Below are 22,631 nucleotides of genomic sequence, written 5' to 3'. Positions count from 1 at the left end.
TATATTTCAGTTCTGCCTATTATGGCTGCAGCAAAAACTAAACTGTAAGTTTATGATTCATTTGAAAACTGGAGATTATTTTGTAAATGTGTGATGTTTGTAAAAGCCTAAACCTCACTCCCCCCCTCTCTTTCTCCTCCTCATCACTAACAGCACTGCAGTGAAGTTACGTCTGCGCCGTGCAGCTCAGCGCGGGTGCCAGCTCGGGACATGCCAGCTTCACAACCTGGCCAACAACCTATACAACATCAGCAAGACAAACGGGAAAGAGGAGTCGAAAAAGGCCCATGACCCGCAGGGATATGGCAGATGAGACCAAGAGGAGTGAAACGAGTTATGGACTAACAAGGTGGACAGTACTCAACGACAAAGTCCCAATTTATTTACAACCAAATATCTCTGTATATGTCGACTGCCTGGTACCTATTATGGATGTATGTTTATGTTATGACCACAGAGTATGTGGATGTTTTAAAAATATTTAAATGCACTGTACAATAAATATTTAATATAAACAATAGCGTTAAGTTGCATAATTGGATCGACCTGAAAACTGCAAAGTGGGCTCCTTCTGTTGCTTACACTGGCACTTTGCATGGATCACTAACAGTGCTTTTTTTTTTTTTTTAGGTTAGAGAAGCCTTGAAACAATATTCTCAGACTAGTATAGTCTTAAAGGATTGCCTTTTACAATATTTCTCCAGCCATTTTCATTTCGCCCGACCGAATCGTGCATTCTGCTTGAAATTTGCTGGGGGAAATTTAACGTGAGGCCTGAGGCATTGGAAATCCATGCCTGTCTATGCGGTGTTTTCAGGCAGCCAGGACAAATTGCTCATTGCGTAAGCTTGCCAGTTGTCTGTCTGTCTGTCTGCTACAGTGGTGCTGTCACAAAATGTGTCATCAGAGCCAAGATTTTCTTTCCAATCTTCACATCATGTGATAGCATTCACAGAGAGACAGAGAGAGAGAGAGAGGAGGGAGTCTTCATGATTAAATTAACTCATATTTTTAGAGGCCTGCACCCCAGGTGTGAAATAACTGTGGCTTTGACAGGCCCCGCCTATGCTTTCAAGGTTTGGAGGAGGTATTTGCAAATTGTCTGCCTGCCTGCCTCTTGTTAAAAGAACAAACACACCCTCCTCACCTGTGTGCTGTGTCCTGTGCACCTAGTTTCCACCCTGACTCTTGAAAGAGAGAGAGAGGTTTTGGAAATTGTGTTTTCATAGTTTCAGCCCATCAGTGTGATCTATTATTCACTGGAAAACGGTCACAATGAAATCCTGAGGTCAGTTTCCTCTCTCTATCTCTCACTGAGCCGGACAGAAAGGGGAAAAAACAACAACATGAGAGACGGAGCTGGAGGAGAAGGAGGAGGCGGCGGCGGCGACGGAGGAGATACAATCTGTAACGTTAAATCTGAAAAGGACCAGGTGGGAAGACTTTTCCATTAAATCACTCGGCTCCTGTTGTTGTGATGTTTTGTCAAAAAGGCTACAATTGTTACAGTAGGGACAGAGGAGAAGTGCACAATGTGGAAGTTGTGATTAAAGTTGTGGCTTTGGTCAAGCTCGTATCAGATATCCGTGTAGTAATATAATACTCACAGTTCAGCCTCTGCTCGTTGTAAACCAAAGACACTGTAGCATGGCAACAGCTGTGTGTGTGTGTGTGTGTGTGTGTGTGTGTATAAACACTGGAGCTAACCACAGCTAGTTTCAGCTTTCCTCAATCTGTGTGTATACTTGTCAAACCGGCGGAAGTGAAGCTAGCTTTGTTGCGAAAAGCAAAATAAAGACACATTTAACAGTTGTTACAGCAAAAACAAACAGCACAGACGTTTAAAGCCTCCGGTTTGACATTTTTAAGCTGACTTTTAACGTCTAACTGTTAAAAAACCCTAAAACAAACACAGGAACACGCCCTTGTAGCACGTATGTAGCGTATGCGCAGCTAACTCACGTTTAGCATTTTAAGATGATGCTAAAAACTGAAACGGACGTTGCGACCGTTAAATCCGTCACACCGACATCCAAACGATTAAAATAATTTATGAAATAAATAAAACAAGATAGAAATAAGTCGTCTGTGTTCACACAAGCAATTATTCTCGCTGACAAGCGCAGGTGTAACTAATAACATTGATAATGGCTGCGTTCCGTTTAGTCGTGCCAGAGAGCAAGAGCTTTAATTTTGTGCCTCCCCTGGCTCGCTGGCACAGCTAAATGGGACGGAGCCGCGAGGTTGCCAAGCAACGACACGTGATTGTCCCGTTTTGAATGTCCCGTGAGACACATGGACACACGTCTATTAAATGACAGTGGATCAGATTGTTTGCTTTAAATGAATAGATAGATAGTTGTGTGTTCAGATAAAACTGGATTTAAATGAAACCCATGCAAAGAAATTAAATTTCTGCTTAGAGCTTTACAAATAGAAAACGATAGAAAAAGTAAAAATAGAAAAAAAAACACGTTTGTTTTAATAGAAATAAGAAACAGAACTACATATGGGTGGATAGATGGATACTTTATTCATCCTGTGGGAAATTCAGGCATCCAGTAACAGCATGAGACCCAGTAAACATACATTAAAATGAACCTATAAGATACATCTGGATTTTAAATTAAACGTGCAAAGAAATTTACCATGTGCTAACACCTTTTTACAAATAGAAAACTATATCCATCCATCCGTTATCTGTAACTGCTCCTCATCAGGTTCACAGAGAGGTTGGAGCCCAGTTTAGAAGAAAAAAAAAAGTAAAAATAGAAATACATTATTTTATAATTATTTTAATTTTAATTTAAAACTACGTAAAATTAAATATAAAGGCACTAGACACTGAATGAAAGTCACAGCACTGAGCAGAGGTAGTGCAAATGGAGTCAAAAATGACATTGACAGAATGTCCAGGAATCAAGGCAGCAGAGAATGAGATTGTCTATTTGTCTGTTATTCTTTGTGTCCCCCCTTCCATGATTGAGAGGTGTTGTACAGTCTTACGGTCACAAAAGAGTTGTGAGAGACTCCTGGTAAACATGTTTTGCAGAGGGTGGTGGGCGTTGTCCAGCATGGAGAGCAGTTTGTCCAGGTTCCTTCTCTCATAAACTGAAAAGAAACTCATCATAGTTTTAAATTTAATCTCAAAGTTGTAAAGAGACAAGTCAAATCCAGTTTCAGCTTTAAAAAAACATCACTTGGGGCCCCTTATTTTGACAGGTAGGTATGCAGTTGTTTAGCAGAATGTACTGCATGCACGTTCATACCTACGTGCCCACTACACACATGTTCACACACTTTACCTACTTTACACATACACATGAACTACAGCTCCACGTCAGAAGTCACAGGTAGGTGTTTAGGGACGGCATATCCCACCAAGTTCTTCTCTGAGTCAGAGTCAACATTTCTCATTTGAATGTTTCACTGCACCCTGCGGTCAAATGATTTCCAGGCGTAAAAGGGTAGGATTTGAACTAAACTTCTTAAAATCTCAACAGCCTGTATGTAAAATCAGTTTATTAACAACATGTTTTAAATGTTTTCAGAGCTGGATCCCTAAAATCATCAAGAAAAGAGTGTGCACCACCTTTGTAGAAGATTCCTTCAGGTAAGGTGAACTCTGTGGAACCTTTTCCCTCGTGCCAGTAATGTCTTTTCTTTTGACAAAGATTGTTCATGTTTTCATATGAAATCATCCTCTCATCTCTCGCAGTAATGGCGCGTTGTGTCAGTGTGGGGGTGCAAGAGATACCCATGCTTCTGTGGCTCTCGGCGACTACTTCAGCACAGCGATTGTCAACCACTGGGACAGCGCCCAGCACTCCTCTGAATACCCGACTGACGCCTTTGGAGAGTTGCAGTTTCCAGGGGCCAGTAAGAGGCATAGCTATGTGGGTGACCTTTCTGTTGGCTCTGAATGACTCATTTCTATAGCCTTAGAGTTTATGATCAAATCTGTTGTGCTTGGGTAGTGTTTAGAGACTTATAAAGGTTAGCTAAATACTGATACAGATACACCAAGAGCTGTAGACGGCAGTATTTTTAACTTTTTAACCTTTAACCTACTGTTGCACCTGAGTAAACAAGCACTATGCTCTGACAGTGAGGTCCCATATCTGAAGAGCTGAAAAGCTCTTTATTAAACTAATCTGAGACACTTGTGGTGTAATTTAGTGCATGTTTCGATATTAAAATCACAATTATTAATGTTTTAAGTCATAGGATTGCCCTTTTTTTAATCAATGAGGTGTCCAATTTGTCTCTCTTTGGGATCACAGTTTCTGCGTCTGTCATGGGACACACCCCCGTCTATGGTCTACACCCTGATGACAGCCCACTGGGGTCTTCCCGCACCTAACCTGGTGGTTTCAGTCGTGGGCGGAGAAGGCAGGACAAAGTTGAAGACATGGGTACGGGAAGTCCTCCGGCAGGGACTGGTGAAAGCCTCACAAAGCACAGGTAAACATATCGCGGTGGGTAATAGGTTACAAGCCAGTTAACAGTATTGTGAAACCCATGTACTCTGTCTACAATGTCACTGTGAAATCCACTTAGCTGCAACTTGTGAAGCAGTTTGTCTACGTTCAGCATATGTTGTCATGACTTAACTGACTGTCCCCCTTGACATGTTAAATAAAGTTTTGGCTGGTGTGCCTTTTAAATTCAGGCATTTGCAGGTCTTAAATTTGATAAAATGATATTTAGTTTTATATAAAGTATGAAAGTCTTATATTTCTGTAGTTAGCAATACTTCTACAGTGTTTGTATGTACAGTGCTGTCTCTCACGAGACATTTGTAAACTAGAAGTGGGTGCGACAGTGGAAGGTGTGTGCAGACAGCTGTTTCACACCTTTTTTTTTTTTTTTCTGTGGATGTTCAGTCTGCACCATCTGTAAGGTATAATAGCTGGGAAGTTCAACGTCTCCTCGTGGGAAAGTGTTCATTTTAACACTTGAAGGGTGAAATAAATGAATTACAGTTTATATCCATTTTCTGATACCTATCCAGGTTGTCTCAATGTAATTATTCATATCATTAGGAATTGTTGTTATATTCTTCATGGAAGTACCGAAAAATCATGATGTAATAATAAATGATTCTAGGTGGTATTGTCCCAACTGGTTTTCAATCAGACTTACTTCAATCATACTGGTACTTTTGAAGTAAATATACGTGAAACAGATACGAAATTTTATTCCATGTGAAAAACCTTAAATTTAAGGAACTTAAATTAATCAACCTTGAATTTGGAAACAATGCGTTCGTTCTCTTTCAAGATTTTTTTTCTAAGCGGGTAATGCTACTAACTGATATTTTAGCCTCATATGATCAATTTTTGTAACTGTGACTAAGTCGCAACAAATGTAATTACTTATGGTTGTTGTGATTATATTATTTTGCCTACATCTCATGTTTTGAGTTCAAATAATCCTGCTGGGGGAAATTTCCTTAATGGTCAAAACAACAAAATCAGCTATTTAAACCTGATACTGTTATGTGTATTTCCCCTTCATGAATCAGCTTTTTCTTGAAAATGCAGAACTAACTGCATTGTGGTTTTAAGTAGGAAAAATCCAGCTGTTACAAAACGCAGCACCATTACATGATATGACTCCCTGGGGTCCGATCCTAATTTTGTACTACAATGGCCATTTCCTGCTGACTACTGTGCCAAGTGCAGGTGGCACACAGCGATACTAATCTCCCATCAGTCATCCGAGGTCACTTTAAGTAGCTGTTATCGTGGCGGCTCCTGATTTAAAACAAAGATAATAAGACACTTGCAAAAACATTCTGGCGTGCACATGAGCACATGTGGTGCACACATAGACACAGGGTGTTTCTGCTTGGCCTCAGTACAAACATAGTTGATGGGAAAAGTTTTAAAAAATTGTGCGAGAACACCTGTGCGAAAAGCTGTTGTTGTACACAGAAGTGGATGGTCTCAGGGGACAGTAATGAAATGATAATGTACAGTGTTTACCAATCCTTCTTAGATTTGATTAAGACATAGTATGCGATAATTAAGTAAGAAAACATGTAAGCTAATTTACATATCACCTCTAATAATTTAGGGGAATTGGTCTGTTATTTACATGATTATAGGGAATTGAGTCATTCTTCTGGCATAAAATTCCAGCTATGAACTGTAAAAATGCCATCACAACTCCTTTTTTCTAAAGAAGTGACCACAACCAAACAGTTTCCTCTTTCTTCTCACGTTCACTGTGTGACTGTTGCACCCAGGAGCGTGGATCCTGACGGCAGGCTTGTGTGAAGGCGTTGGCAGGTGTGTTGGAGAGGCGGTGAGGGATCATGCCACTGCAGCCTCGTCTGTCTCCCTCAACAAGGTGGTGGCACTGGGCATCGCTCCCTGGGGCCTAGTGCACAACAGAGAGCAATTGGTCAACCCTCAGGTAGCACAGGCACTCACATACTATATTTACTGAGCGTCAGTTTGAAGAAACCCTGCTATATCATGCCTCTGGGTTCTTCTTCTTTTTGCAGGGCAGCTTTCCTGCTAAGTATTACGTCCAGAACATGTCCAGGGACTCCTGCTGCCTCGATAAAAACTACCAGGCCTTCCTGCTTGTGGACGATGGGAGTGTGGGACGCAGAGGAGGAGAAACAGGGTTCAGAGCCAAACTGGAGGACTACATCTCCCACCAGCGCACAGGCATCTGGGGTGAGAGATGGGATAACGAAATGTAATATTTAGAATCATGTAGAACTGGAAGAAATTGGTTCCTCTCTGTTTCTTGAATGTAAAGAAACAGAAACACAGTGCCCTTCCACTTTTGCTGATTTCAAGCCATTTGGCCCTCTTGTGGTGAACTTTTAAAAATGCACATGGTGATAAGACGATCCTCTGGTATCCACTGGGTGAAAGCCATTGCATGCCACTGCAAGAATTTGAGATGCGGAACTTCAACATGTTAATTCAAGCAGAGATCTGTCCAACATGTAACAGGGTGCCCTCTCTCTGTGTGCTGTCTCTTAAGCTCTAAGCTTTAAAAATATGCACTCTGATAGTTTCAAGTGTGCTGACACTGATCATAATGTCTGCAAGTAAAGTTGTGATTAACTAATCATTTACTAATGCACTGTTGGTAAAAAAAAAATTTGTATTTCTTAGGCAGCGGCAGCATTGACATCCCTGTCCTCTGTATGCTGGTGTCAGGGGAGGCGAGCATGTTGGAGGTACACTCGTTATTTATGTTGGTTGATTGTCACAGAAATGAGTAGTTTTGTTAAACTTGACTTTTTTAAATTATGTCCCTATATTTCTTAAAGAAGCGTCTCTCTTCTTGTTCTTAATTTCTGTCAGAGGGTAGACCTTTCTCTGAAAAACTCCATGCCCTGGCTGGTGCTGGCTGGATCAGGAGGCTTAGCTGACTTCCTTAGTGACATCTTGGAGAATCTTTCCTCGTCCCCCACTGTCCAGTCTTCCAGCGAGGCGGATGCCGAGGCCGGTCCCAGTGTGGATCTGAAAGACAGAGTGGCAGAACGGGTTAAGAAGCACTTCCCCTTTGAAGCAGAGTCAGACAAACTAGTTGAACGGGTAGGTGCGATGTGTGATTGTTGTGTGACCTACTGATATGTTGAACAGGAAGAAACGACATTCAGCAGCTACTGGCTAGATTGTTGCAGAATATAACTCATGATCTTGAAAGCTTTTAAATCTCTTTTTGGTGAACTTTTGACCCTTCTTCTAATGCTATAAAGCCAAGCTTCACATTTCATTCAGGATGTTTTATAATATAATGGGCTAATAAATTTGCTGCACATTTATGCACGCAAGATGCAGGCTTTGATCTTTTGTTTAACATAACCCTGAGGCTAAGCTTACATTTTTAGCCCTGCTGCTGAGCCTCAAACGACAGCATAATGTGTTACGCTGCTGATGTCATCTAACAATTACTGCCTGTAATGAACATTCATTAAACTGCTTCTCAGCCTGTAGACATCCGGCTATTTCTAAAGCTACTTCCTGTCTTAGTCTGACCCAGATTCCTGAAACTGCTGGCTGTTATTCAGTTCTTGCTGCTCCACAATGGGAGTGATGGGAGTGAGTTTCAGTTGGCATACGGCATAAACAGGTTGTTTTATTAACACAAAGACATCTGTTGTTAAAATCACTTTTATACAGTGACATTAATATGTGTCCGCTTCTCTGCTCTCCATCTTTATATCATCAACACTGCCTGTTCTCTTGAAAGAGTGTGAAAGCTTACCTAATGCGAAGTCAATCATTAACATCAGTGCCCAATATCCAATCTGTTATTGAACGAGGGAGTGATTAGATACACACACCTACACCCACACTCACTCTTTTTACTGTTGGCAGCCTGATACAATCTTTAAATGCTAGATATCTTGATCACTTAACATGGGAAGGCTGTATACTTAACGATATCATGGAGCTGACAATGCTCTATGTCACCAGATCTTCGCTATCTGTCTGTTCTTTCATCTCTTTCTCAGTATCACCAATTTATTAAAAGGTTTTTCTTGTCTTTTGCTCTTTGTTCTGTGTCCCCAGGCTCTGAGTATTTACCAGAACAGGGACTTTATCACAATCTACCATGGAGAGCAGGAGGGCCCAAATGATTTTGATACAGTCCTGCTCAAAGCATTGGTGGGAGGTACATAAAACCCATTCACACTGTGAAAATTGACAACATTTTAGGTGGCAACACATCTTCATTTTTGATTTATTTGGTGGTAATTCTGTGTTTGTTTGTTTTTAGCTAGTAAGCAGCGTGCGTCAGTCGATGCCAGCCCTTACAATGAAGAGCTGAAGCTGGCGGTCACATGGAACAGGGTTGACATTGCCAAGAGTGAACTCTTCAATGGAGACATCCACTGGAGGGTAAGGGGTACAAATACATCACATAAGATGTTACATTTAGAGAAATACTACCACTCAAATGTCCAATTAAAAGCACACCTTCACCCAATTAAACAGTATGAAGACATGGAAGACTCCATGACAGATGCCCTGATCAACGACAAGCCTCAGTTTGTGCGTCTTTTCACTGAGAATGGCCTCAACATCCTTGACTACCTGACTTATGGCAGGCTGGAAAGCCTCTACCGCTCAGTGCCTGATGGGACAGTGCTTTACCAGCTGCTCCAACGCCGTCTGGTGGAGCGGCTAGGAACCGCAGCCCCTACACCCTCAAACGTATCAGACAAAGTGGCAGCAGAGAAAATTCAAAGTGGCCCAGGGACAGAGATCACCCTTTTTGAGGTGGGGGACAGCCATGACTTGTCTATTTTTTTTTTTTTTATTCAAGTATTATCAAAAACAATGTAGGGATAACTCTCTATTTCCATTTTTCCTCAGGTTGCAGGTGTGCTGGAACTATTGATGGGTGATGTCTGCCAACCATTTTACTATGATGCTTTGGGTTTAGATAAGATTTCATCCAAAAGGAGAGCTCTTAGGGTACGCTTACCTTTTTACAAATATGTAGACATATATGCAAAATAATGAGCTAATGGTTTAAAACAAGAAGGAATCTAATACCCTCTCCCATGCTTTTTTTTTTTCTTTTTCTCTCATCCATCCCAGCGTGCCAGTAAGCTGTTGCGTGGAGACTGCTTGTATCGGGAGATGCGCTGCCTCTTCCCCTGGGCTTCGCTCTTCATCTGGGCTGTCCTTCAGAATCGCAGTGAAATGGCCACTTTCTTCTGGGAGATGGTAAAACTTACAGAAAGAAAAAAAACTTGTGCTGCAGTTTAGTGTGTTTGAAGGATGAAGGATGGCAATCCTCTCCGCTCTCCTTACTTTCAGGCTTAGAACCTTGTCTGCAGTAGATCATCAACTTCAATGCAGAAAAAACATGTTTCAGTACCTGGCGTGAAGGAGTTTGTATGTTCTGACTTCCCTTGTTGTCTCTTCCAGGCAGCGGAGTCTGTGCTGAGTGCTCTGAGTGGCTGCAAGATTCTGAGGGAACTGTCAAAGTATGAGGGTGAGACGGAGACCAAACTGACCATGAAAGAGCTGGCCCAGAGTTTTGAGAACCTGGCACATGGTAAGACCATGAATACATCATTCACTAATGTTTAGTTTAAAAAAAACTCAGAAAATGTGCAGAAATGATGATCAGATATCTCACATCTTTATTGTTCCATGCAGTGTATGTATCACATGAGTGATTAAGCTGTTTGCTTTTTATGAAAGTCTTTACATTGCTGGTGGTAATGAGTATTTCAGGGGTTTAAAATCTGCATGCATGAGTGTAAGAGTTTTATTTTCTGCCCGTCTCTGTGTCTTCTTAGATGTGTTCAGCTCTTGCTATCGGAGCAACGAGAGTCGCTCTTTCACCCTGCTGATCAGAAAATCTCCTGTCTGGGGTGGTACCACCTGCCTCCAGATGGGCATGGGTGCTGATGCACGACTTTTCTTCAGCCACGATGGAGTACAGGTGTGTCACTGTTTTCAAGTCATTGACTTTATTGTGGCAGTTTAACCACGTCTTTTTGTCCTCAGGCCTTTTTAAGTTTTTAATAATTTGTATTGTTACTGTAATAACATAACATCACTTTGACATAAATAGTAAAAGTAATAACCATGAAATACAGCATTGCATGTAATACCTCTTTGTATTGGTGAAAACTTTCTCTTCTCCTTCAGTCTCTGTTGTCCCAGATCTGGTGGGGTGACATGAAGAGAAGCACAGAGGTGTGGAAGCTCCTGCTCACTTTCTTCTGCCCTCCCCTCTGCTACACCAATCTCATTTCCTTCAGGTAAAATCCACGTTATTATTATTTATTTGGAAATCTGAATCCCCTCAATGATAATGACAAACTTAAACTCTATCTCACAGGGAACAAGAAGAGCTTCATCAAGAGGAGGGGAAGCCTAATGAGGATGGGCTAGGCAGGGACAGCGACAGCCTGTATGGCACCACCATCTTCTCCTTCTCGGACATCAAGCACATGTAAAACTCTAATTCTTTATTGATTTTAGTCCAGAATAAATGTTTGTTTTTCTAGTGTGTGGATTCATGATAGACTTGTCATTGTTGTACCAGTGAAAATGATTCACAAGAACCAACCACTCCCAGGACGGCAACCATCAAAGGTAAGTCCTCTTTAAATGCAACAAACATGAAAAATGTTTGCTTGCAGAAGTACCAGCTACTCATCCACGTCCAATACCTTCTTTACAGGCATACCGCACTCTCACAGACCGCCAAAACGTCCGTTCATAGTGTCAAGATGGCGCCAGTTCTGGTTTGCACCAGTCACCTCATTTTTGGGCAATGTCTTGATGTACTTCCTCTTCCTCCTGCTGTTTGCCTACGTGCTGTTGGTGGACTTCAAGCCCCCGCCGCCCTCTGGTCCAGCCATCACAGAGTATGTGCTGTACTTCTGGGTATTCACAATCGTGTGTGAAGAGATCCGGGAAGTGAGTACAAATCTTAATATCTTGCAAAAGAATAGAAAAGAAATGAGGAGATGATAACTAATTTGTCAACATTTCTTGAAAGGGAACTTTTCGATACAGCTTTTCAGTGTTGGGGCTTTATCTAATGTTCTGATTATAGCTGTGGCTGATCTGTTGAGCTATTGAGTTGACTGATGTTTTCTTGTAACAGACGTTCTTTTTGGGGACGATGACTTGGCGTCAGAGGATCAGAGTGTACATTCAAGATGTGTGGAACAAGTGTGACCTCATTGCCATTACGCTGTTCATCATAGGACTTATCTGCAGGTAGGGACAATCTACAGGAATATTACAACTGGATTATGTGATTATTATTATTTTTATTTTTTTATGTATGCATTTTAAGGCTCTTGATCTCAACGACTTTGGCTTTTAACCCCTTAAAACACATCAGTGTATTTGCACCTGTGTCACAGGATGAACACTACCACCTAACTGAGTGTTTACTTTCTAGCAGTTGGAGTTGATTGCGGTAATTATCAGTATCATGTTTCACATGTCTCTATCCTGAGCCCTGTAAATTCAAAGTGTGCACACGTCCCTCACGTCCATCCTCAATAAGATTGGTAACTCGAGTTGAGAACCTTTTTTTTAAAAGTGCAGTTATTATACATGTTGACCACTAGGTGGTGGTGTTACCGCAGTGTGTTTGCCTCACTCTGTGTTTCAGGATGTTCAAGTGGTCTTATGAGTTTGGCCGGGATGTCCTGTGTGTGAACTACATGGTCTTCACCCTCCGTCTCATTCACATCTTTGCCATTCACAAACAGCTGGGACCAAAAATTATCATTGTTGGCAAGATGGTGAGAAACATTAACACATTAACACAAGTTGACTTCATACCATACCATTGCTTTTTAGCAGGATGTTTGGATTGTAATGACAGACACACAATTATTATTTTTTCCTGTTCAGATGAAGGATGTCTTCTTCTTCCTCTTCTTCCTGGGGGTGTGGCTCATGGCATACGGAGTAGCCAATCAGGCTTTGATTTACTCCTACGACCCACGCCTGGATCGCATCTTCCGCCGTGTTTTCTACAGGCCGTACTTGCACATCTTTGGACAGATCCCTGTGGAAGAGATGGATGGTATAAGTGTTTATGTGCATCGTGTAGATTTAGAAAAATGATAGTTATAGTTTCAAACCAGTGTTGCATATACAGTAGTTTTTGCAGCCTGTTCTGGACATTTTTTTTTTTTAGACATCCATTACAGCTTTTCAAAATTCCTCACAGTAATAAGAACCTGATAACAGATTAATATGATGATATCAAAAGACAGGACATATTTTAACCTTCCTTATATTTTTGTGTCTATTCTAGTGGGGAAACAGTGGGACATGCCGTGCACAGACAATGTGACATTGATTCAGAACGGTGAGGAGCCATGCAGAGTTCTGTATAGTAACTGGCTGGTGGTAATTCTGCTGGTTGTCTATCTGCTGGTCACCAACATCCTGCTCATCAACCTGCTCATCGCCATGTTTAGGTAAAGCACAAGGAGATTAGTGTCCATCAGTCTGTTTCATCAGTAGTCTGACTGTTCTGACACTCTCTTTGTGTCCACCCAGCCATACCTTCTCTCAAGTCCAGGCAAACAGTGACATCTACTGGAAGTTCCAGCGCTTCAACCTCATTGTTCAGTACCACTCCCGTCCTTCCCTGGCTCCTCCTTTCATCATCCTCTCTCACATCAATCTCTTTATAAAGAGGATCATCCGCAAGGTGCCTTCTATCAAGATCCATCACTTTGGTAAGTATTTAAACAGGAGTCTTGAGTGAGTCTAACTGGTGTAAGGAAACTATAGCCTAAGGCACATTAAATATGCTGTTTTGACAACTGTTTTTACTTCCTCGTTGTCTTCAATTCAGCTGTAGTGATGCACTGTTTTTACTTCCTCGTTGTCTTCAATTCAGCTGTAGTGATGCCTATTACTATAATAATGATTTAAAAAAACTTTGTCTTTTCTATTAGTGTTGCAGTTAAAAGGGAAAGCAGCCAACAGGCTAATGACGTGGGAAACCATTCAGAAAGAGGACTTCCTAACTGCCCAGAACAAAATCCAGAAAAGCAGTGACTCAGAGAGGCTTAAACGGATGTCTTCCAAGTGAGCACACCATTCCTATACCAACTCTATAGCAGTGCAATTACTTTCCTTAATTCTTTGCCTTTATCATGCTGAAATTTTTGTCTTCCCCCTTTTCTTTTTTTAGAGTGGATGGTGTGATTAAACATCTGAGTGAAAGCAGAGACTTTGAGCACAGACTGAGGGCTCTGGAAAATGAGGTAAAATTAAAGTACCTCTTTTCAGAACAATAATACATATGCATGCAGGGCTAAGGGACATGTAGTGTGACAAGTATTGACAGTTATGTATGATGTATGTTAACCATTTTGGAAAATGCACTTATTTACTTCCTTGCTAAGAGCGAGATGTGACGATTAATACTAGTTTCACGTCTTTACAGTAAATATGAAGTTTGTGCTGAGCCCCTGTAGCCAGTTGGTTGAGCATAATGAGAGGGGAGTAGAAAACCTGAGGGGAAACAACTGGTGTAAAATTGTAAAAAATCAGTTTTAGTGGGAGTTATGAAGCAGATTTATTTGTGTATTTACCAGTCAACCAGGACCAGCTGGTTGCCTGGTAAATGCCCAGAGTCAAGAAATTGAATAAACAAACTATGCTTCTTAAAATGATGTTCAAATGGGACTGGATGATATATATTAGTCAACTGGAAATCTTAATTTATTCATGTATTCACATGAATCTTATATTGCTTAAGGCCACAAAATTCCACAACATGACTGTAAAGACATATCATGAACAGGAATGTAGCTCTGTACTGCCGCGCTGTAATTGCAAGTCTTTTGATCCTCTTCCTCAGATGGAGTATTGCTCAAAAGCTCTCAGCTGGATTGTGGATACTATGGCGCAAGGCAGCACGTTCAAACCTCCCCGCCCTCCGCCTACTTTAAGAGGTACTTACAAACCAAAACATACATGTTGGAATGTCACAGGCTGCATGAACAAAGTTTATTTAACACGTAATAGTTTCCTCCAGTCATCCATACCTAACCTGTCACTTACGCTGCTCTGTCTCTTCTTCTACACAGATGCTTTCCCGTCTTCTTCGAATTCGGCCTGACTTAGCTTTATTGATGCCTTTACTTGCTCAGGATCTGTAATACAAGAATTCAATTTGCTGCTTTTATGCCACCAACACACAGTCTTACTGTTTGCCAGCCACATTCATCACTACACTCAGTTCACCAAAATAAAAGGCTCGACATATTAAAAGAAAAAATAGCAGCAATCACTACTTGTTACAGTATTGAACAAATACAAATGCTGATATTTTAGTGTGCAATTGAGCTTAAACAAATGCCAAAGAAAAATATAAGTATTTATAATGTGGCTATATATATTGATATTTTATTTGCCAATACTTATATCTTTATTTCTGTACGTTGACAGATGGAATTCTTTTTTAATGGTTTTTACTATTGACTGTACTTTGTTTTATTATATTGTGTTTTTTTGTTTTTTTAACTGTTCTATTGAAATTATAATGTTGTTTACAGGGATTACACTCAGTGCACATTGTTATACTTTTGTATTCAGTTAGTTTTTGGCAAAATGTTTTAAACACCTGTTAAAGTTACATCACGTCTTTGCGTCGCTGCATTGTTTTATTCTGTTCAATAAATTGAAAATACGGTATAATCAATTCATTCTTATTGCTCCTGTTAATGGAATAACACTAGTTTATATTTTTTAGAAGTGCTCTTATACACTTCAACAGCTACAACAACTGGGCTGAGAGCTTAACATGTTATTTTGTGTCAGTGTTGTTAAGGCGGATACTTGTTACTTTTGGACTTTGGCTAAACTAGTTGTTCACAGTCTTTATTCTAAGCTTAGGTAACAACATGTTAATGCTCCTATGAGCCAGCAGACTGGTAGAGGCTTACTTTACTTTATACTGAGCTAAGCTAAATGGCTACTGGCTCAAGCTACATATTTAGTACACATATGAGGGTGGTATTGATCCTCTCATCTAAATCTCTTCAAAAATTAAATAAAAAGAAATAAATGATAACAAAGGTGCCTGCAGGTAAAGCAGGGTATGGTGACTTTGTGGGATGAAATGTTCGTCAATGAGGTTTAGTAAGCTTGCTACCAAGAGCATAAAACTGAAGTGGACATGACATTAAATAATGAAAATGTAATAAGAGAGTCACCGAGGGATGTGTGACTAAAACATTGGCATTTGGATTTAAAGGAAAGAAGATATGGACAGTGTGAAGGTGCACCATGGTGCTGAGTTTCAGTATGCTGGAGCTCAATTGAAGGTCACATAGTGGAGCATGGCTATTGAAGGAGCCTTTACTGTAAATAGCCAGCTGGGCCACCTGTCAATTGCACCAGCGGCTCGCACTGAGAGAAGCCGTGTCATCACTTTCTGACTTACTGAGGAAGACTGCATGACGGCTGCATGTGCAGATATGTATCCAAGTAGGTGAACATGTGTGTCTCACTGCTCCATGTCTTTTTAAGTGTAATAGTAATTGGAGTAGTTAGTTTTAATGCAACCCGCAGTACTGCCGAGTCTGAATCCCCCCTTCTGTCTGCCGTCGGCCTTCATGATTTAAAAACCTGAAATAAAAACATCATGAACTTCAAACGTGAACTATTTCTGTGGAATGCCAGTTGCTCACGTACATACTGCACACGTGCAGAACGCCGTCATCTCCATTTTCTTCTATTTGCATCCATTCCATACATCATTCTGACATGTGCTACATGTGTTTTGGCTGGGTTGGCATGCAAATTTTACCGTTACTGTTGTCGGTTTAACCCTGTGGTAACTCATTTTTATTTCTCCTTCTGTTACAAGCAGTTTGTAATATTTAGTTTTATACTCACCCACAGTGAGGCCTTTATTCAAATGGGTCTTGCACAAGAGTTCTGTACACATCAGGTCAGCCAAAGGTCAAAGTTAGAGTTTGTGAAACTGGTTTTTATTTGTCTCTTTTAGAAACATCAGTTTGAATTTTAGAACTGTTTATTGGATAACTTCTGTTCTGGGAGATCATTCCATGTGTTTCCATTACGTAAAATCATAATCAAAATAATAAAAGTAACATAACAGACGCAAATAGTCATACACATATATTTACACATATGTATTTTACGTGTTGCTTTCCTGAAAAAGTTTAACATCAACTTCAAATTGGCCTATTTAATGTCAGTAATAGAAGTTCTCCCTCCCTCTCATTTCCATATGTTCTTTGACCTCTCTTTTCTCCACCCAACTGCAGTCCACCCCTTCCTTGTCTGCCATATGCACATGCACCCACCTCCCTAATACACTGGGTTAAGGGCATCAGGAGCATTCTTCCCAGACATGTGCCTCTGTCACTCACGCAGCCACACAACTACGCCGCACACCCAGTTGTGAGTCCTCTGTGTTCCCACACAAGGCTGGCACACTGCTCTGACAGTCTTGTGAACTCAGCCTTCGGTCTTTCTGTCGCTTGGAGAAAAGACCTGAGTGCTATCCCTGAATCACCTGCAGCCTGGTTACATTTTCTGTGGATTTAATGGTTTTTTAAGTGTTGAAAACCCGTCGATTGTTTTTGGTTAAAGAAGCACGGTACAAACAGTGTCCGGTGTGGATTGTGTGGTAGTTTTTAACTAAGTCTTCCAAAATGGCACCTGTGAAAGGCTGGGTAGTGGGGCTTTTGCTGGTTCTCCTGTGCCCATCCCAGGTCCCTATCTCTGGTGTAGTGAGTGCCCAGGACGTGGCTGAGGAAGACCTCAGTGCCAGAATTATTGAGGACGTTGTGGCTGAAGAGGGTGAAAACGGTGAGGATGACGATGGGGCTGGTGAAGAAGAGGAACAAGTAGCAGAGGAGGAAAATGATGAAGGTGAGGAAGAATCAGATGAACAGGAAGCAGAAGAGGCAGAAGGGGAGGCTGAGGAGAAGGAAGAAGAGACTGCTGAGGAAGAAGAGGATACTGAAGAGGAGGAGGAAGAAGAAGAGGCTGATGAGGGGGAGGAGGAGGAGAAGGAAGAAGAAGATGCAGATGAGGAAACTGAGGATGATGCTGAAGAAAATGAGGCGGCAGCAGAGGAAGATGATGACGAGGAGGAGGCTGATGAGGAGGCAGCAGAGGAAGATGATGACGAAGAGGAGGCTGATGAGGAGGCAGCAGAGGAAGATGATGACGAGGAGGAGGAGGCTGATGAGGAGGCAGCAGAGGAAGATGATGACGAAGAGGAGGCTGATGAGGAGGCAGCAGAAGAAGACGATGGTGATGACGAGGAGGAGGAGGCTGATGAGGAGGCAGCAGAAGATGATGATGATGATGAGGAGGAGGCTGATGAGGAAGCAGCAGAAGAAGATGATGGTGATGACGAGGAGCCCGCCGCTGACAATGAGGATGAGGAGGAGGCAACAGAGGATGAAGAGGATGCAAGTGAAGAGGAGGATGAAGCAACCGAAGGAGAGGGGTTAGCTGAGGAAGAGGAGGCGAATGATGCTGAAGACGAAGAGGAAGAGAGTGTTGCTGAGGACGATTCAGAGGAAGAGGATGGTACAATCACTTTTTTTTCCCTATAAATTCTAAAATATATTTATTGGGTATTAAAGTACTAAACTTTGCAGTAATTTAGTCTGATTAAGTTTAACAAAGTTATTATTCCCACTCGGCGTTTCCTAACTCCACAGGAGCCTGCTGACTTTGTTAGTCTCACTGCAGCTACTGTAGGAACACCGTCACACATATCAGTCCTGAAATAGACTGGCTTATCTGTGTGGTGGCTGGCACCCGGCAGTATCTAAACCATTCGTGCCTTTTGTTGAACCAATGTGGCTATTTTGAGATCTCAGAACAGGTAATGAACTGTTAAAGTGTGTAAGGACAGACACACATTCAGATACAGAAACGATATTCCACACCAAAAAATGTTCACTGTGTGGTTTAATGTGTTAGCATGCTTAAGTTTGACAATTAGTAATAACTAATCCTAACTACATCTAAAGTACAGCTGAGGCAGATGAGGATACCACTTACAAGTATTAATCATAACCAAAAGACAAATCTGAATTGATGATTAAACATGAAAGCCATTACAATTAATCCTCTTGAGTACAAGTTTTAACAGAAATTCACCCAATAGTTACTGCTAGATACTTCTCTCTAAATCAAATGTGCAGCTCACAGTGGCACAAGATGAAAAAAAAAAACATTAGGATTCATCATCTCAAGATCATTATTGTTTGTACAACTATCTCACTAACTTCCAGAAATATTTCAGTGTGGATCACAGTGGTGGTTTGACCAACTGAGTGACTGGCATTGTCATCATTATAGCCATGCTGCTGGCATGAGTAAAGATCAAATGGTCAGTGCTCTCTAGTAGACAAAACACTGTCATGGTGACATGTTTCTAAACCAACACATGCACACACACAGATATCTCTATATCTGTTATAAGATAATAATGACCACGCTCTAGAAGCCTAATTTGTCGTTGACTCTGTTGACTTTATATAGATGAGCCTGAAGGTGATGACGCAGCTCAAAACGAACATGACACAAGTGAAGAGGAGTCCACCGCTGACACGCTGCGATTCCACCCTGACTCTTTGTGTAGTGTTTGCTCCATCTGTGAGGTAAAATTATGAGCACAAGGCTTAAATGATCCAGTAATGAATAGTCTGTGTTTATCTCAAATTAATGTTTCACTTTTTTTTTCTTCTGCCAAATAGAAGCTGATAATAGATGAATGACTAATCATAACTGTTCATGATGTGTCCTTTCCCTCTTTCAGCATTGCTCTAGTGACTGTGAGAATTGCCCCTGTGCAGAGGGAGATGAGTCGGATCACTGTGAGATCTGTGAAGTAAGCATCTCCACCGTCCAAGATACTGCAAATAATACAAACGAAAAGGCAGCGCTTCAGTGGGACGTTTTAACTCTTTATTTTGTCTTACAGGGATGTTCATCCTGCTATCTTTGCCCTATACTGTGTGACACGATTTGCACACCAGGTAAATACTTCTACTGTTCGTATATCATTGATCATCATCATTTATTTATTTTGTGAGCTTTGGCCTTTCTTACCTCTTGTGTGTGTTTCTTTTTTTTTTTAGGTGGCCTTGTTGATGAGCTAACTGGATCCCTCTTTCAGTAAGAATTCTCATTTCTCAACACATTGATATTCAGTTGAATGCTGCATCATTATTGAATTATACAACAGCATAAAGGCACAGACTGGGAAATGCTGTAGCTTCATGCTGACTTTCCTCATGCCCTGGTCTTTGTTTTGCAGGACTATTGGCTCTCTACTCTGAGCAACCATTGACACTGCATGAGGTATTATGTTCAGACTTGGAGCTGTCTGGCAGTTCATACCTCTCCAACATGGGGACTACCACAAGAACTTGTCATGAATCTGACGGCTGACATATTTAGATTTTAATACAATTTTTATCTAATCCTAGAGAGAGTAATGAGATCTGAAAAATCTGATTTTCTTTTCCTTTATTCAATGAACTGCCTTCTGTACATTTTCAGTGCAAAATGAATGATAATGCATTGCTACGGCTATAATGTAATTAATTTTTTTCTAGGAGCATTATTATTATAACACATTTTTAGTTGAGCTGTTTTTTTGGTTGGTCTTAGTGGCAGGAATCTGTATGAATGCACAAGAAAAATGAAAATTACTTCTATTGCCACTCATGTAACTTGCAAATGTATGATTGATTTTTTTACAGTAAAATTTCAGCTTAGACAATGTTACTGATTCTCATCCGATAATAAATTTCTCCTTATGTGTATTTTTTTATTTTTATGTAGTCAATATGTACATCACATGCGCAGGTTATGTCTGTCGGAAGTTTATTTTTTCCAAAAAGAACTGCGTATTAAGTCCACGCTCACAACATTGTAAACCCGGATAAGTTGATTGTACTTAAACCTTTTGTGTCAAGTGACTGCCTCAGATGGTTTAAGTTATTGACAGTAGAGAAAATTGATTTGTTTAAGTATAGTCAACTTAAATGTACAATAGTCAGAATTTAACATTTATAAGTTACATGCACTTAAATGGTTTAAGTAATCACAATAGAAAAGTATAGTGGAGTCTACTTAATAGTACAATAGTACAAGTACAATAATAAACTTAATATTATAAATCAAATACACTTACGTTTTATTAAAAACATGAATATATTAAGTTTTAAAATATTATATTTGGAATAAGAAAACTCCAATAAAATTATTCTTTTGTCAATGACCACACAATGCAGTACATTTTCTTTATTTTATTTAAACACAACAAAGCAACAAATATGTATTAACAATCAGCAAGATCATTCTTGAGCTTTTGATCTTTGGGAGGTAGTTCACTTTCACCCAAATTTAGCATTACCTGTTTTTTAAGCATTTCAGGTACTGCAGGTAGAGTGGGTAGGTAAAGCCAAGCAAGAGGCACATTGCCTGAGGTAGGTTGGTGAGTGCTTCCATTAGAAGGCTGCCCTCAGGATGATCCCCACTCTTGATGGGTTTAGTTGTGGCGATGCTGGGCTTGCTGGGCTTGCTGGGCTGGTGTCCTCATAGCAGAGGATTCCCACAGGAATGTCCACAGAGTCTCCTTCATTAAGATTCTATAGTGCGAGAAACAAGACAAAAGGAGGATATTCAGGTTAACAGCAATTTGTCTACAATCAGCTGTGTGGTCTAAATATTAGGATTTTCATCATTTCAGATTTGAAATTCTTCCAAGTATGCTCTCCATGTGTGCATTACAGTCTTTATAAGGACAATCAACTTTGTGATTTACTTTTAAATGAATACTCCGCAGATGTGCAAAGTATTCAGTTTCAGTGCAGGGTTCAAGAAATTTACATGACAAACAGCGAAACCTTTTGTGAGAGTCTACAGTCTGCGGTTGATCCACACTTATGGTGTGAAAGCGGGATAAATGGCTATGGAGTGCATTGAGAGACTTGAATGTACACATACATTCCTGATGCAAGCAGGGAAATTCTTTGAGGTCACTTAACAAAAAACAAGAACAAAAAGAGTGAGGTCAGGCCAGAGGGTGGTGCCAGAGGTAAGGCCGTGTTGTTACAAGTCAAATAGGTTTAACCTCTGTAGGTGGCAACATGAATCTTTAGAGAATCATCAATACTGCTTTAAGACATATTTTACTCATATATAAACAATTTTCCATTTATTGCTTTAAGTGATCATTCTATATTTAAAGTGAGATATATTAGCCAATACAATAAACAAAATATATTTACTTAAGAGAGAGTTTGAGAAAAATAATACTATTTAAACTCTAATTTACCTCATCTATAAAAACAAAACAAAAACAAGATATGTACAAATGTCACTGCAAAGAAAGGTTTATTTATTTTCCTGCCATGCAACAGTTCTTGTAAACTCTTTAAGATATATGCAATCCTATCACCTCAAACTCTGTGTGCATTAATTTAGGAATTATGCATCATGCAAGCAGTTTAAGTAATAAAGCTTGTTTTATTACAGCAGCAGCCAGCTGAAATCTGCAAAGTAACTAGATACTAAAGGACATAGCAGAGTAAAAATTACATTTGCTTCTGAATTATAGTTGAGCAGAAGTACAAAGTAACAGAAAATGGAAATACTCAAGTAAAATGCTTAAAAACGAAAGAAAAAAGTTCACAGTACCTGAGTTCCCACCACTGATGTTCAGAGCAGAGGGTTGGTCTCTCCCTGTTAGATTTGATTTATAGTCAAATGATGTGTGCACACACGTCTTGACCCAACCTACTCCAGGCCTTCAGACTTATAAATTTGATTTAAGAGGCCTGGTAACATTTCTGACCATGAAAAGCTCCACCTGTCTGGGCAGTTCTCACAGTGACAAGTGAACTATAAACCAATAAAATGGTGGAGTATGCTCAGAAGTTAAAAACAGAACAATTGCATGAAGCTACAGCAAATGGTGTGTTATGATTTAGCAGTGCATTTCTGGATCGCAGCCCCCTCCACTCGCACTCACACAGAGGCAGTATTGGTTTGTCTGTTTAATCCACAACATCTATAGATATAAAAGTCTAATCTAATCTGTCTAATTCTCCCCTTTTCTCTTTTATTTCC

At 40.4% G+C, this 22,631-nt stretch overlaps 2 protein-coding genes and 1 long non-coding RNA gene across 3 annotated transcripts; 2 read left to right on the top strand and 1 right to left on the bottom strand.

Moving 5' to 3' along the window:
- The first annotated feature begins 1,260 nt into the window (after nucleotides 1-1,260).
- On the top strand, nucleotides 1,261-15,111 carry LOC104935558 (transient receptor potential cation channel subfamily M member 4). The gene is made up of 28 exons (XM_010751415.3): nucleotides 1,261-1,433; nucleotides 3,552-3,613; nucleotides 3,719-3,896; nucleotides 4,284-4,464; nucleotides 6,254-6,423; nucleotides 6,515-6,692; nucleotides 7,143-7,207; nucleotides 7,335-7,568; nucleotides 8,550-8,652; nucleotides 8,758-8,879; nucleotides 8,976-9,260; nucleotides 9,357-9,458; nucleotides 9,585-9,713; nucleotides 9,918-10,047; nucleotides 10,295-10,440; nucleotides 10,650-10,762; nucleotides 10,843-10,956; nucleotides 11,050-11,099; nucleotides 11,188-11,426; nucleotides 11,617-11,732; nucleotides 12,136-12,268; nucleotides 12,381-12,555; nucleotides 12,790-12,955; nucleotides 13,038-13,219; nucleotides 13,442-13,574; nucleotides 13,681-13,753; nucleotides 14,353-14,446; nucleotides 14,582-15,111. Exons 1-28 carry the CDS (start codon nucleotides 1,347-1,349, stop codon nucleotides 14,611-14,613), a joined length of 3,792 nt encoding a protein of 1,263 aa, XP_010749717.2. The 5' UTR covers nucleotides 1,261-1,346; the 3' UTR covers nucleotides 14,614-15,111.
- A 221-nt stretch (nucleotides 15,112-15,332) lies between these two features.
- On the top strand, nucleotides 15,333-19,671 carry hrc (histidine rich calcium binding protein). Its single transcript, XM_027289091.1, has 7 exons — nucleotides 15,333-15,983; nucleotides 16,790-17,818; nucleotides 17,897-18,068; nucleotides 19,032-19,150; nucleotides 19,309-19,380; nucleotides 19,474-19,528; nucleotides 19,631-19,671. The coding sequence occupies exons 2-7, from the start codon at nucleotides 17,180-17,182 to the stop codon at nucleotides 19,669-19,671; spliced, it is 1,098 nt and encodes a 365-aa protein (XP_027144892.1). The 5' UTR covers nucleotides 15,333-15,983; nucleotides 16,790-17,179.
- A 1,120-nt stretch (nucleotides 19,672-20,791) lies between these two features.
- Nucleotides 20,792-22,303, bottom strand: LOC113747822 (uncharacterized). The gene is made up of 2 exons (XR_003463915.1): nucleotides 22,200-22,303; nucleotides 20,792-21,148 (listed from the first exon to the last, which is right to left on the bottom strand). It is a non-coding gene; the product is annotated as an uncharacterized LOC113747822 (long non-coding RNA).
- Between the last annotated feature and the right edge of the window lie 328 nt (nucleotides 22,304-22,631).

Source organism: Larimichthys crocea, chromosome XVI, assembly GCF_000972845.2.
Source record: "Larimichthys crocea isolate SSNF chromosome XVI, L_crocea_2.0, whole genome shotgun sequence".
NCBI lineage: Eukaryota > Metazoa > Chordata > Actinopteri > Sciaenidae > Larimichthys > Larimichthys crocea.
This window is presented reverse-complemented; position numbering and strand designations above follow the sequence as displayed.